The following is a 13,515-nucleotide window of genomic DNA, read 5'->3' as shown; positions in this document are numbered from 1 at the left end:
CTCCTGATTTTGTTTGTCATGCAGTACGACAGTGTAACAAACTTAGTATTTTACAGACTACTTAATTGCTAATGTATGCAAAGATGCTAACACAGCTGTATAAATTCCCCACTGATACCACTGATTTCCTTTCTGAACTCTAACAAAAAGCACAAGCACAAGACCAAAACTCTTCACCTGCTCGTTACTGAGTCAGATTTCATTGCCATCAATCGTGTAGTTGGTGAGGTCTGCCACCTTGCATGTGGGGAGAAAGACACGGCGGAGGAGAAGGAAAGCAGAGAGGGTCATGTTGAAAATTGTTGGCGATGGCTGGAAAATTTGTGAAATTGGATAACTAGTGATGTATTGTCTTAATGCGTGTCAGCGGAGACGGTTCGCGATGGGGGGAAAGGTTCTGTTCAATTATACGTGACAGGAGCCGTCAGCCAGTCACTGAGCCAGAGTGCACACCAGAGATCCCTGTGTCAGCAGGAGGAATACCTGGCACTTCAGCGTAGAGGACACGAGTCTCAGAGTCTCAGACAGGCGAGGCCGGGGAGTGAGAGGCGGCAGAAGCTGTTTGGAGTACCTCAGCGCCGCTGGGAAAGACAGTTGAGCTGAGTGGCTTAGTTATGGTCCAGTGTGATAAGAATACAGAGTGATGTGTTAACAGGATGTTAAGAGTTTTGGATGGAAATGAAAGAATCAACATTAAAGGTGTAGCTCGAAGCAATAAAGTTGGATTTAGTCCGGTAGGTGTGAAGAAATCAAATTCACAGAAAAAGTGAGAGATATGAGATGATATAGTAAGGTATGAATCGGGGAATTGAAGGTCAGCAAAGACTTTTATTTTTAGGCATATGCTTGTGACTTAATCTGTAAGCGGTCGGCATTCCTGAGGCGTGGATGTGAAAAGCATTCATTCGCTGTGCTCCTGTTTACACTTTTACCCTTTCTTGGCAACACGCGGTACAGTAAGTGGCCAAGAAAACCTGCAGAGGAAATGCCACATTAACATGTAATAAGACTGAACTAAGTAATCTCTAATTAGGTTGCCCTTTTAGAAAGATGAGCATGTCTGTGATTCTGTGGAAAGAGATTAATTGTTTGAGTGGGTTACCTGTGGTTTAAGGCTGTCGCACAACTTTGCCTCGAACCTTTTTAACGGGAAATTGTGACACACAAATGATACTCACGGTTATTATCACCATTGTCGTAGATGTTTACTTGCGTCTCACTAGCTCATTTTCTGCATTTATGGTCATGATGACTATTCCACACCTGGGTGGTCAACACTGTGTTTAAGATGCCACCTGTGACTGTGTGTGTATTGCGCGTGGCGTGTGTGTCATATATGTATGATTTGTTGAGCAATCGCAGCACTGCGAGATCACTGAAAGACGTCTTAAAGAAAAATCTATGAATATTTTAAAATGTTAATGGGGGTAAAGTGGGATGATGATTACAAAATAGACTCTCCTGTTTCAGCTGGCGGTTGTGGCGGCTGTCTGTAATGGGTCCTTCATTTTGATATTTGATGAATCCACTGATCACGTACTCCCAAAACCACTTCTATGAACGCAACAAGGCAAGCCAGAACAGAACGATCAAAGAAAAAAAAGAATGAAACACACTGCTGCAAGACGAAAGATTCACCTTCAGTTTTAATTAGTCCGGCAGCCAATTTTAGAACAGATACAGTAGAAAAGGATGAACTTCTCTAATACCGCTGTATGACTAATGGAGCGAATGAATCAAATTTGGGATTTTTTCCCCCCCAACGGTTTAGATTTTTTTTTTAACAGACTGTCATGACCTTTTTTCTGTAATCTAAAATGTCAAATACAGCAGTTAGAGAAATAAAATGTTTTCTGATCTCCACCTAATTCAAACCATACAACAAATGAGCAGGAGATATTTTCATGGAACATTTAGAATTGAAGACATTGGGTCACACACAATGTGATTGTCTGTTGGAATTCTTGGTAGTGATCGTTATTCTTCTGCTGAGTGTGGTTTGTTTTGAATTAACCATAGTACAAGGCTGTTTAAGTGGTATAAAAATTGTACTCTGTGTAACATATGCAACTGAAACAAGGGGGCTTTCTTTAAAAATAAAATAATAAGGGGATGTGTAGGGGGCTAACAAAACTCTAAATCAATATTAACATTCAATTCAACTCTAAAATCATCTGCTAAACAAATGAATGCAATAATATTAAATGGACATGTCTCCAGGTTACTGTTATTAGTTATCTACACATTTTCAGTTACCAGATCAGACACACATGCCTCCTCTTAAATAATGTCATGCATGGATCTGTTTTCTGGAGACAGAACCAAACTTGAAATAAAACAGAAATCTAAACAAAACCCAACAGCACTGTTACAAAATGTTACTATACATGTAGTACCTTCAGCTCAAACTCTGCTTTATATACAATACAAAATTGCTTTTATCTCTCTTCGAGTCGAAAATTTCTGACCTGGAACAGGGCACAGAGCAGTAAATTAAATGAAATGAAAAAAACAAAGTGTAAAATGCACAACAAATACAACATTCAAATTATAAAAGAAAACATAAATTAATGTGGATGTCATTTATTAAGAAGAAAAATGGAAAGTGAACCTCAACTCAGGACAACCAACATACAATTAAATTAAGCAACAATACCGTTTTCACATTACCCCCTTCGTGTAACTACGCTGTGGTGTCGTGGCAAAGCATGTCTTATTGTGGTCCATCTCTTGACCCGCTCGGAGTACTGCCATGGAAACATCAGTGGCTGAATGCACCATCCTGTTGTTATGGTGAGGTGTACAGTCTAACAACGGGCTCGGTCCGCTTTTCTTTCCTCACCACTTATTCCGCTCTTTCCTTTTCTCCCTCCGTCCCTCTGTTCTCAAGGCATTCAGGTGAGTTTCTCTTTAGTTCATTGAAAACACCCAGTGTCCCCTACGCAATGTTCTTAATTGCATTCTCATTAAGCTTTTCCATGTAGTTCCTAAGATCCTTTGAGTCCCCAAGTTCAATGTCTGGACATACCCATTTTATCTCGCTGGTCTGCACGAGTGCTAATGGGCTGAGCACAGGACATCCATTAGTGGACTTGACATTGGAAAAAGTGGTGAACTTCACCCTCTTTCTCTTAGTCGTGGGAGAGTTGAGTGACTCGTTCCTGTGATCCCTCCCGCTACAACCTCCTCCGCCCGACGTGCCGCGCTGGATGCCTCCATTTAACAGCTGGCTGCCTTCCTCCAGGGCCCCGCCCAGCTCGTCCTGCTGCTGCTGCTGCAGACAGAGCCCTTCCTCCTGGCCGAGCCAAACCCAGTCGTGAGCGTGGGGCATCGCCTCCGGAGCCTCCAGCGAGAGCTGCTTGCTGCGGTACTTGTATGCATACGAGATGCAGTTGATCAGAAAGACAAGGATGGCCAGGCAGAAGACTCCCAGCAGGGCGTACATACCGATCTCCAGGTCCGTCAATCCTCGCCGGGATGGCGACAGGTCCTCATCTGTGCTGCGGCTCCGTGGCAACTCTGCCTGACCGGGATATTCGGAGAATTGATTTGGGGTCCTTGCCCCACTGTCTGCCGACAGACGCCCACCGTTGGGCCTCCCCGGAACTTGGCCTCTTATAGTAGTGGCTCCACGGTTAATCAACCCCGTTTCCATATCGGAGATAGATCCGCCGTAATAAGGAGGGTCAGGTCGTGTTCGCCGGTCTCCTGGTTTTCGATACTGCTCCTCCGACTGACCAAACCTCACGTTGATGTTCACCATGCCAGTGGCTAGAATAGCACGCCGCTTGCCCTTCTGGCACACTTCCGATTGGCCCATTTCAACACGAACAAGTAAACCCTGACCTTCACCCTTGGCAACAATGATGGGCCATTTCCATGCTGAGCTCTGCTGCACGGCCACAACCTGTTCGTCCAAAGAAGAGGCTGACAGGGTGAAATGAGCGGGGTTGTAGTTGTCCAGGGGAGTCATGGATCCATCGCTGAACTGGAGCCAAGCACTGATCAGGGACTCCTAAGAAAAGAAACACAGACAAACAGAAATTGGCGCCACAGCAGGAACCCAGTGTGAAATTTACTCTGAAATTCACTCCAAAAACAACCATCCGTGCATTCCCAACAAGTGTTAAGACTGAAACATAGAATAAAAATGGACTGGAAAAAATGAAACAAAGTCACATGGAGGAAGCACAAGTCAGGCTTAATTACAGTAGGAAGGTTCACTGAAACAACTGGATAGAATGGATGTGAGACTATTCTCCTGAAAGTATGTTTTCCCCAGGGGAAGAGACTGTAGCGCTGCTTCATTTGAAATTATAATTATAGGAATAACAGAGCTGTTCACTGGTTAGAGATGGAAATCAAAGAGATAGCTTCACTATATCAACTGTGAATTAATTTAAAAAGAAAAATTACAATGAATATCATAGACTCTTAATAAGTTTGATCCAACCCTGAACTTGCAAGCCTCATGCAATACACAGAACTAATACAGTCACTGTTGGACTCTCGTCCTCCCACGGCAGGTTAAAAAATTAATATTGTGAAATGTTACACAATATATGCCTTTCTTTATCATAGCTACATTTGCATAGAGTCGTACCTGTTTGAGTGACTCAATCACTTCCTGCGTTGTAGCAGTGGCGACGATGGCCCTGTTGCTCCCCGGACTGAGCTGCAGCGACAGCGACAACCCCGACACCAGCTGCACCCCCAGCTCCGTTATGCTCACTTTATCATCCAGCACCCTGATGCTCCTCTCACCCAGAACCAAAGATGTCAGAGGAGACAGAACCTGAAACACACAAGTACAGGGCTCATTGTATGAGATCTGTGGTGACATTCATCTGTGTAACATGGGATGGATAAGTTGGCAACGGTTGTTGTTGGCACGTGTGAAGACTTAACTTTATCTGTATTCAATTTCAGTACAGTTTAGACAAGACATAACAGCCCAGTGCACTCTGGACAGGTTGCCAGGGTTTCTACTGATTGTACCACAACTTAGAGTATTGAGTCTGAACTTTACAGTGCTGCACATTTCCCTCAGGAAAAAAAAAAATTGAGAAGTAGATACAGATTAAAAAAAAATATGGATATAGATAATTAATTTTAGTGGATTTTCATACTTTGTGATAATAACCATGTGGTTATAATCTAGCTTATGTCAAGTTCATGGTGGACATTGTTTTAAAATATTAACATATGTTGTTTACAGGATTATGCTAAAACAGCAGATGTATGTAATGATACTGAACAATTGCTGTGCACTCCATTGTTTAAGGTCAGTGAAATGTATGCAAATAGCGCAACAAACCTGCATTTCATCGCTCTACTCCGAACTGTTTACAGTCCATGTAAAAGATGGACCTTCTTTTGCCAAACATTGGAGAAAAAAATGTGATTAAACAAACAAATACTTCTGTTAAAATGTTCCTAAAACATATGATCTTCACCCTGGCAACATATTCTCTCTGCCTTGGAGTTGCCAGAGGTCTAAGCATATAAATAGTTGTGATATTGTTATGAGATGAGAATCTCTCCCATCCACTCCAATTATGGCTGCAGTCTCTCCTCCAGCCGCCCCCACATGGCCACATTTACCAGCCATAATGAACTGTCAGCATCGATCACTGCCTCATTTGTATAGGCCCATTTCCATGTTTCTTCCCTCTGGTTCATCTTTTTGCATTTTTTTTTTGCCTTCATGAAACTAAAATCTCACATTGTTAAGCAGATTTATGTGGTCAGTAAACAGCATAGCTGTTTTTGCCTCGGTTATGGGGTGAGAGGAAAGGCTAAAAAGGCAGATGAGGGGCGATCATGAAGGTTTTCACACTGATAATGAAGCATGGGCATTGATTATTTTTTTTCTTTGTAAACTTTTTTGTGGTTGAATACAGTAAGAAATGGAAAGCAGTATAAGAACGGACACTATTCACTTGTTTCATTATGCATGAGTCCTGCAATCTATGTGTAAAAAGGAGTTGTAAAGCTAACGTCTTGCTTTCTGTGCTTTTACCTCTAGATGTTTGGATCAATAGTCCCTTTAATGCTTTATATTCATCATATAGGCAACTCAGTGGCATCCACATTGCATTAAAATTGAATTCGAATGATACTTCAGGTTAAACTTGTGCTACTGAAATATAAATAAGTGTGCAAGGTTTAAAAAGTCATGCATCAACCGCCCTTTGCAGAGGGAGCCTATGCTCTAGCCGTGAAAGAAATGACCTGCATCTTTCTCCTCTAAGATGCAATCCATAAGCCTCCTACAGAGCTCTCCACGAGGTGTCAGGAGCATTTTTTGTATCGCTCAAAGAGATCACCACTCCTCTCAGCCCGGCCTGAGCCACATTCTAACAAATGTCCAGGCTTTCTACTGCTCTCATCTCGAGATGTCAGGGCTCCTTTTCCCAGATTCTCTGGTGGTAGTAGGAGCAGTCAGATCCCCCCCTCCTGTCCCCCTATTAGAATCTTTTGTCCAATTCTCGCCTCTGCTCTCCGCCCCACCCCATTAGAGAGTTTGCAGATCCTGCCTATGGCTCATGTCCATAATCGAGCCATTCTTCCACCGCTCTTCCAAACATGCTAAGCTCCTTTCACATCGCTCTTACAGAATTTACAAATTTCTTCATTTCAACCCCAGGGAGCAATTAAAGACCCCTTCCAGGCCTATTCCTCACCCTGAGAAGCTGTCAGAGTCTTGTCTTTCATGATTTCTGTACAGCCCTCCTTCAGTGCTAGCTACAGCAAAGCCCACAAAATCTCATTTGCGCTCCAATTTTTGTTGGCGCTGCTGACAATAACACACGAAACCCATTGTTTCCCACGCCATGCGTTTCTAACACACGAGCCAGCACATCTCCAAAGGTTAATCTCCGAATGGACACTGCATTTTAGCAGTAAATCGATTACATGTCAGAGAGAGTGTGCTCATAATATATTACTTTCTCTTGCCACACTATGAAACTTGCAGCACAGTATATTAATGATCACATTACTAATTCTGTTGCCACTATAGAAACTTCCCAAGCACCAGTGGCCTTTTGAAATCGTTGACTTCAGTTTAAATGTCAAATTCAAGTCTGCAATTTTTGTACATAAGAGCTGAGGGGGAAAAAAAAAAGAGCATCTGGTTTGTTCTTTTTTTTAAAGATAGAAACTTATGTAATGGCACGTCTCAAAAATATTAAAAAGTAAATTGTAATATTTTATTTAATGTCCAATGAAGGATTCTAGTATTTATGATGGAATACTACTTATAAAATGTAACATTATAAACTTGTGAGCAGAATCGAGGGACTTTTTTTTACTATTTTGAAGCAAAATAGCGGTGAGGTTTGGCTCAAACAGTATAAAAACATGCCTAAATGGTCATTGGGTCACTCAAAATTGCCGGGACATTTCAATCCAAACCCAGAATGGAATATGCTGTAAGGCAGCTTTTGGTTTTGGATGGTGAGACAAGCTGGTTTAAGCTCAGTAAGGCAAGTGCCAATTTGTTCCAAATGAAGTTGAGCTGCATGATCCATAAAAAGCAAAAAGTCATGTGTTGGATGATTGAAAATCTGTGATTTTTTTTTATTTTTATGAGCCCTTTGTTACTGCTGTGATTACATTTTTCAATGTCAAAAACTTGAGAGCAACTGTTTTGGAGTTGGATCCACAATTCATCTCCATTAATTGGACGTCACAGCCGACCTCCAGTTGTCAATAAGTCTCCACTTAGTTATGTGTAAAATCAAAGAGGTGATGCAGTGAGAGAGCAAGAGTTTCATACCCGGTGTGCTCTTTAAACTGCTGTTGCAGAGACTGAACAATTTCAGGAAAATACCTCATGACAATCAAGTTCAGTTTTAAAGAGTGAAGTATATTAAACGACGGTAGTCTTTATTATAGAGGGGTAATTATGAAAACCCCGGGTAGCTGCTTTTTAAACGGGGCCTATTCATTACGAGAAAGTGCTGTAAGTCACATCCGACAATGTTTTAACATCAACATGACTTCACCTTGACAACAGCTGCTAATCACTTACACTGGAGCGCTGCGGAGACACCTGACATGAGGCAGCTGTAAGGTTGTTTTATTACAGAGACGGAGCACGCCGTTTTCAAACATCAGCCGTGACAGAGACGTGCTGCCTCCTCCACAAACACATCAGTCAACTTTAAAAGTACTGCAGAGGCGAGGACATCTAAGCCAATGTCAACTTATTCTACCTCTGTGCTTTGTACGTTTAACCAGAGACAAAGATAACTACCAAATCTGATGAACCAAATTAGAGATGTCATTAAAAAAATGTTAGGAAACATTCTACTTTGGCCTATTTTCTTTAATTATTATTTGACATGCAATCCTTGCCTGTTGTATAACTTAATTGCACATTATTATATTTTAAGTTAAGGTGGCATGGTGCTGAAGTGGACTGCATTGTCACCTCACAACCAAAAGGTCTGGATTTTATTGTGCTTGTTAAAGTAGCTTTGAGTTAAGTTATTCAGTCAAGACATTTATAAAACAGACTTTATTGTGAAAGTAGAGAAGAAAATCAGAAAATCTGCTGTTGTGCAAAAACATAAATGTAGCCTACTGTGAAGGTTTTGCATTTCGCCTGCACAAATTACATTCTGAATAGGAGTTTTCTCGTCTCACACTTGTTTTCTTGGTTGTGTTTTCCGAACGTCGTGCTAACAGTAAAACCTGTAATGCCACACAGCCAAGAATCAAGTGCATTACAACTGTGTCACAAACAGATGGATCAATATCAGGTGATCAAGCTGAAGCATTGAGGTGCACCGGTGCCATTTCACTGCTCTGTCTGTATGAGTGCCGTTTGAAATGTGATCCAAATAGAGCGCTTGAAACTATGACACTTGCACACTGTAAAGACAAGTGACTGCAGACTATTTCAATCCCACCTTCATCTGCTCTGCCATTTCAAACATATCAAATGCTAAAATATGTAATTCAGTGCACTCCTGTGTCTCTCTCTGTCACCTGTCGTCTATTAAAACTGCATCCTGACCAATATATAAACAGCAGTGTTACTCGTACACATGCATTTTCACTGCAGCGGTGCCTCCAACTCCCACATTCGCACAGACAAAGAAATTATGGACCCATTCATCTCTCTCACCGATGTGTTGCCTTGTGTTGTGCTATCTTGTAAATGCCAGATTGATTCTGATTTATAGTACCAGGAGGCGCTCATGCTGACCTGTTCTAGGCTCTGATTGTGTTATTGGATAAATGGCAGTCGAGAATTTCTCAGTGTGTGGGCCATGTTTTCATTTTTTTTTTTTTTTTAAACCAAAGTAGTGGAAACTCAGATCTGTTATCGTCGTCTTTCAGGGGGATTGTGTTTAGTGGTTAAAAACAAATCATTAAATTAAACTTTTAAGTGGAGGACAAGATTGGAATTCACAGAGGGGAATCAGAGTGTTCTTCTCTACTGGTGGGGATGCTGAGAATCGCACCATGAAAACAAAAATTAAGGCCGACTTTAGGAATACAATAAAAACTTGTGAAGTTTATAAGTCAGCCAAATGGCAGAAACAGCTGTTTAGAGCAAGTCTGCAGGAAAACACTGTTATGTCTCAGCTTGCATGTTTGTGAGCCCTTGTTTTACTCTTTCAGGGATTTAAAACCTGGAAACCTACACTGACGTTTAGGGTTTTGGCCTGGATAACAGGTGCAGAGTTTAAATTGGATTTAAAGGCTAGATGTAGGGTTTCAGGCCCTGAGATGAGTTTGTGATAAGTGACATAAAAACAAATCGTTGGCCCCACAACTCCATGCTCCATGCGTCTGTGTATGGCCTAGTGTACCTGTCTGAGGGAGAGACAGTAAATGAGTGGGAGCCTCACAGTCTGCACAGGTGCAAGCTTTTATTAGATGTGCCACAATGGCATGTTTCTCTTGTCAGCTCATGATAGGCTTAAGTGTTGGTGCTGCGATCACTTCTGTGGCTGCTATTTTCCTTTACTTCCCCTTCCTCTGCCAAACCTGTTCGTCTTACTCCACATTTTCCCGAAGCCTCCCACCACATCTTCTCACTTTATTTATAGCTGTACTGTCATAACACGCAAACTGCGTATCTAAGGCTGCATTTATTTTTCTGGCTATGTATAGGCTGAAAATGCGAGGAAATACCTGGAAAACTTGAGTTGGTGATATTATAGCTGTATGAAGTCACTTATTTTTATGCGTTCAGAGAATTGTGCCTTTTTGTGAATGCAGCTGATATATAACAACACAAGCTGATGCAGGCCCTCCACATTTTTCCACGTCTGGAAATGTCAGCCTATCTTATTATTGTTGGAAAGAGCACCTTCAGAAAGAGGTTTGGTCCTTTGCAGTCAAAGGTTTATCAAAGGCATCTTTAGGATTTGCTATCAGGAGGTTGAAGGTCAAGGTAAATATCAGACGTTTGTGCTCAAAGGTTGGAGTCACTGTGGTTCAGGTGTGTCCCGTTTTAATGCACGCAACAACTGCAACATGCTCACTGCATTTTCCTGTCATTCAAATTGTTTTACAGTCCTCAGTAACTTAAAATGTGTCGGCTCACCTTCCAGTTCAGATCAGTTCATTAAGACTTTTGCCTCACGAGAAAAAACTTCAGTTCGGAGTGAAGTTTTCATGTTCTCGCTGTTCTTTTGTGGATCTTACCCAAGTCATCCAGCTCCTGTCCCATATCCAAAGACAGACATGTGCTATTGATTGGCAATGCTTAATGAGATGAATGTATTTGTGAAAGTTGTTTTTGTGTTGTCAGTGTGACAGAGCTGGCGACCCGTTCTGGGAATCAGCCATCACCTGGGATGAAGTGGAAATAAGATACGTGATGGATAAATAAATATTTTTCAGCATCCTTTGACAGGACTTCATTATAGTGAAAGATGTTTTGTCCACCTCAATAACATGCATGCCTCTCATGCTGTCCAGCATTAAGCCTTGCTAATTAATAGATAAATTATTGAACAAGGTTAAATTGATATGACAAGTATTTTGTCAGCTGCTCCCAGTGAAGCCCATTAAATGAACGTGTCCATCACTGACGTGGTCTGAAATTCCCCCCTGCAGCCAAAACGCAGACACACACGCACGGTGAAATCTACAGTCGTACAACCTGCAGCTTGGTGGCTCCGGCGCTCTGCCCGATCAGCACCTGGCCCTCCAGCAGCTGGGCGATCTTCGGGTCATTCACCCTCAGAGATTCCTTCACCAGTTGCGTCACGTCGACCTGCCAGTCAGTGCCCAGCAGGAAGTTTGGCTGGCCGAGCCCGTCGTCCTCCATGGAGCCTCTCGTTTCCCCCACATCTGCCATGAAGTGCGTGAGGACGCGCAGGGTGGTGCTCTGGTACTGGGCCACGCAGGCGTTCTCGGTCCTCTCATCGGCTGCGTTCGCTCCATCCTTGTCATCGGTGACCCTCTCGTACCTAACGGTGAAGGGAGAGAGCTTTAACAAAGGGAATAAAGCATGGTTCAATTACCTAAAAGAGTGCCGAGTGGATACTTCAGGTTGCTTTGAGGTAAAAAGTGCTGTGTGTCACCATAAATGTCCAAAAGTCGAAAGCCCGTGATGTGTTTACTGCGGTTGAAAACCTGCGTACAGTCTATTCTGCTGAAGGTTCGCTTGACTTTCCAAAAGCCACAGCCTCCCAGTGTTTTCAAAAAATCCATTATAAACAGCTTGCAGAGACAAACTGCTGCCTGGCTTGCTTTCTCATTTCCCTTAAAAGGGCAACTGATATTTTTGCTGTACGTCTGCCATTTATTTAGCTCACGGCAAATACACTGCAGACACAGCCATCTCAGAAGATATGTTTTGTAACAAATGAATGTTTGTGAGCCCAGCACTGGATTTTCAGAAAAAGCATTTGGTTTAATATTTTTGCGGCTATTTAAATTTACAGAACTCTTTATCTCTATATGCTCACATAACACTGGCTTAAAAGGAGGAGGAAAAGGAGGGGGGGTAAACTACCTTTCAGTGTGAAAGATATCTAAATACCTTGGGAATGAACATTATTCACACTAAATGGTGCCAGAAGAAGAAATATAAATGAAAAAAAGCCCAATACAATTTAAATGTATTATTACTGTATAATCCTTATTGCATTAAAAGTCTTTTTGTCACTGCAGTATATTCTCAAGTAGTAGAGACTTGGAATGATTTTCATTGATAGATGTGCTTCACTTTTAAGGAAATGCATAATGTCACATAATACAACATATAAATACCCATACAGCCATATTGGAAAAAAAAAAAATAGACAGAATAACAAGATTCAATTGAACAGACAAGAAGAAATTATATTTTGTACTACTGTAAATATTGTTTTCATAAGTCAAAGCAAAAAGTTATGTCACTTAAAATAACGAGATTTCTCAGTTCTTGAAATGGGGTACAATTACACCACAGTTTTGTTGGAGTATTGAACGAGGCAGGTGATACTTTAAAAATTCTACAATTGTTTTGCTTGAATCCTAAAATTTTCTTTTAAAGTGCATACAGCAAAAAACTATAAATGAAAGAAAAAGTCTTTTGAATTTTTACGGAGAATTCAAATGTCAGAAAACAACAAAAATAAAATAGCAAAGCTGAAAGTTGGGTTGCCAAGTCTGAAGGTCAAAATCAGCCACAATCCACAAATCCACTGAATTCCAGTAAAATAATATTCTTAATTCACAACTTGCTGATGGAACATGGTGTACACACTTTGTGGGTACTATCATAACCACTGCAAAGCTCATAATAATAATAATAGTATTCACAAAATAATGTAAATAATTAACTATTCCTTGTTTAATCCTTCATATATACAGATTTCCTACACATTTTTTAAATGGGAGATTTGGTGAAATTTCAAAGTGACGGTGTCGTTCCCACTAACAGGCTAAGTTAGGATCTTAATAAACATGGTGAAAAATAAACAGCTGCAACGCTTCAAAGGTATCAGTTTTAAAAAATGTACTTCAAGTGAGCATGACATGGAATGTCAGTAATAGTCGTCAAGACTTCTGTACTTGTGACAAAAAGTCTCAAAACAATGTGACATTTTCCTCAACAGTGCTTTTATCAGTTATTACACACATTAGCTGTTTCTCGTGTCGATTGCTGGGATTGTGTAAGCTTATATCAATCCATAATAGCGCTGTGTAATTTCCTCTGAACAGTCACAGCATGTTTACAACCTCAAGTTGGCCATCACTGAGAGGCGGGATCATTATGCCCCCGTTTGTTATGAAAACAGTTACATAGTCTAAATTTTGAAGTGCTCTGTGAAATCGACTCTCACGTGGCTGTAACGGGCGCCGTCATGCCAGGCATGCATGGAAAGGCTTTTTCTGGGAATCTCTTTTTAATTTACCCCACGTCTTTGTGGTTTAGGTACCGGACTATTGCTGTTAGGTTTACGGATGACAATTACCACTGGGTATAGGTCTGTTTTGTTGCAGTGTGAATAGCTATTGTCACTTTGTTGGGTCACGCCGCCTGTCTTTCACTCT

General features: G+C 41.4%; 1 protein-coding gene across 1 annotated transcript in view; it reads right to left on the bottom strand.

Moving 5' to 3' along the window:
- Positions 1-2,614: 2,614 nt before the first annotated feature.
- Positions 2,615-13,515, bottom strand: part of LOC115382733 (transmembrane protein 132C) — a 175,878-nt gene continuing 164,977 nt past the window's right edge. The window contains exons 7-9 of the mRNA XM_030084591.1: positions 11,132-11,441; positions 4,604-4,795; positions 2,615-4,015 (exon numbers count right to left, since the gene is read on the bottom strand). Coding sequence (XP_029940451.1) covers positions 2,939-4,015; positions 4,604-4,795; positions 11,132-11,441 — 1,579 coding nt within the window. The 3' untranslated portion in view covers positions 2,615-2,938. The remainder of the gene's footprint in view (positions 4,016-4,603; positions 4,796-11,131; positions 11,442-13,515) is intronic.

Source organism: Salarias fasciatus (assembly GCF_902148845.1).
Source record: "Salarias fasciatus chromosome 7 unlocalized genomic scaffold, fSalaFa1.1 super_scaffold_4, whole genome shotgun sequence".
In the NCBI taxonomy this organism is placed as follows: Eukaryota; Metazoa; Chordata; class Actinopteri; order Blenniiformes; family Blenniidae; genus Salarias; species Salarias fasciatus.
The sequence above is the reverse complement of the archived record's forward strand: the minus strand, read 5'-3'. Positions and strand labels throughout refer to the sequence as shown.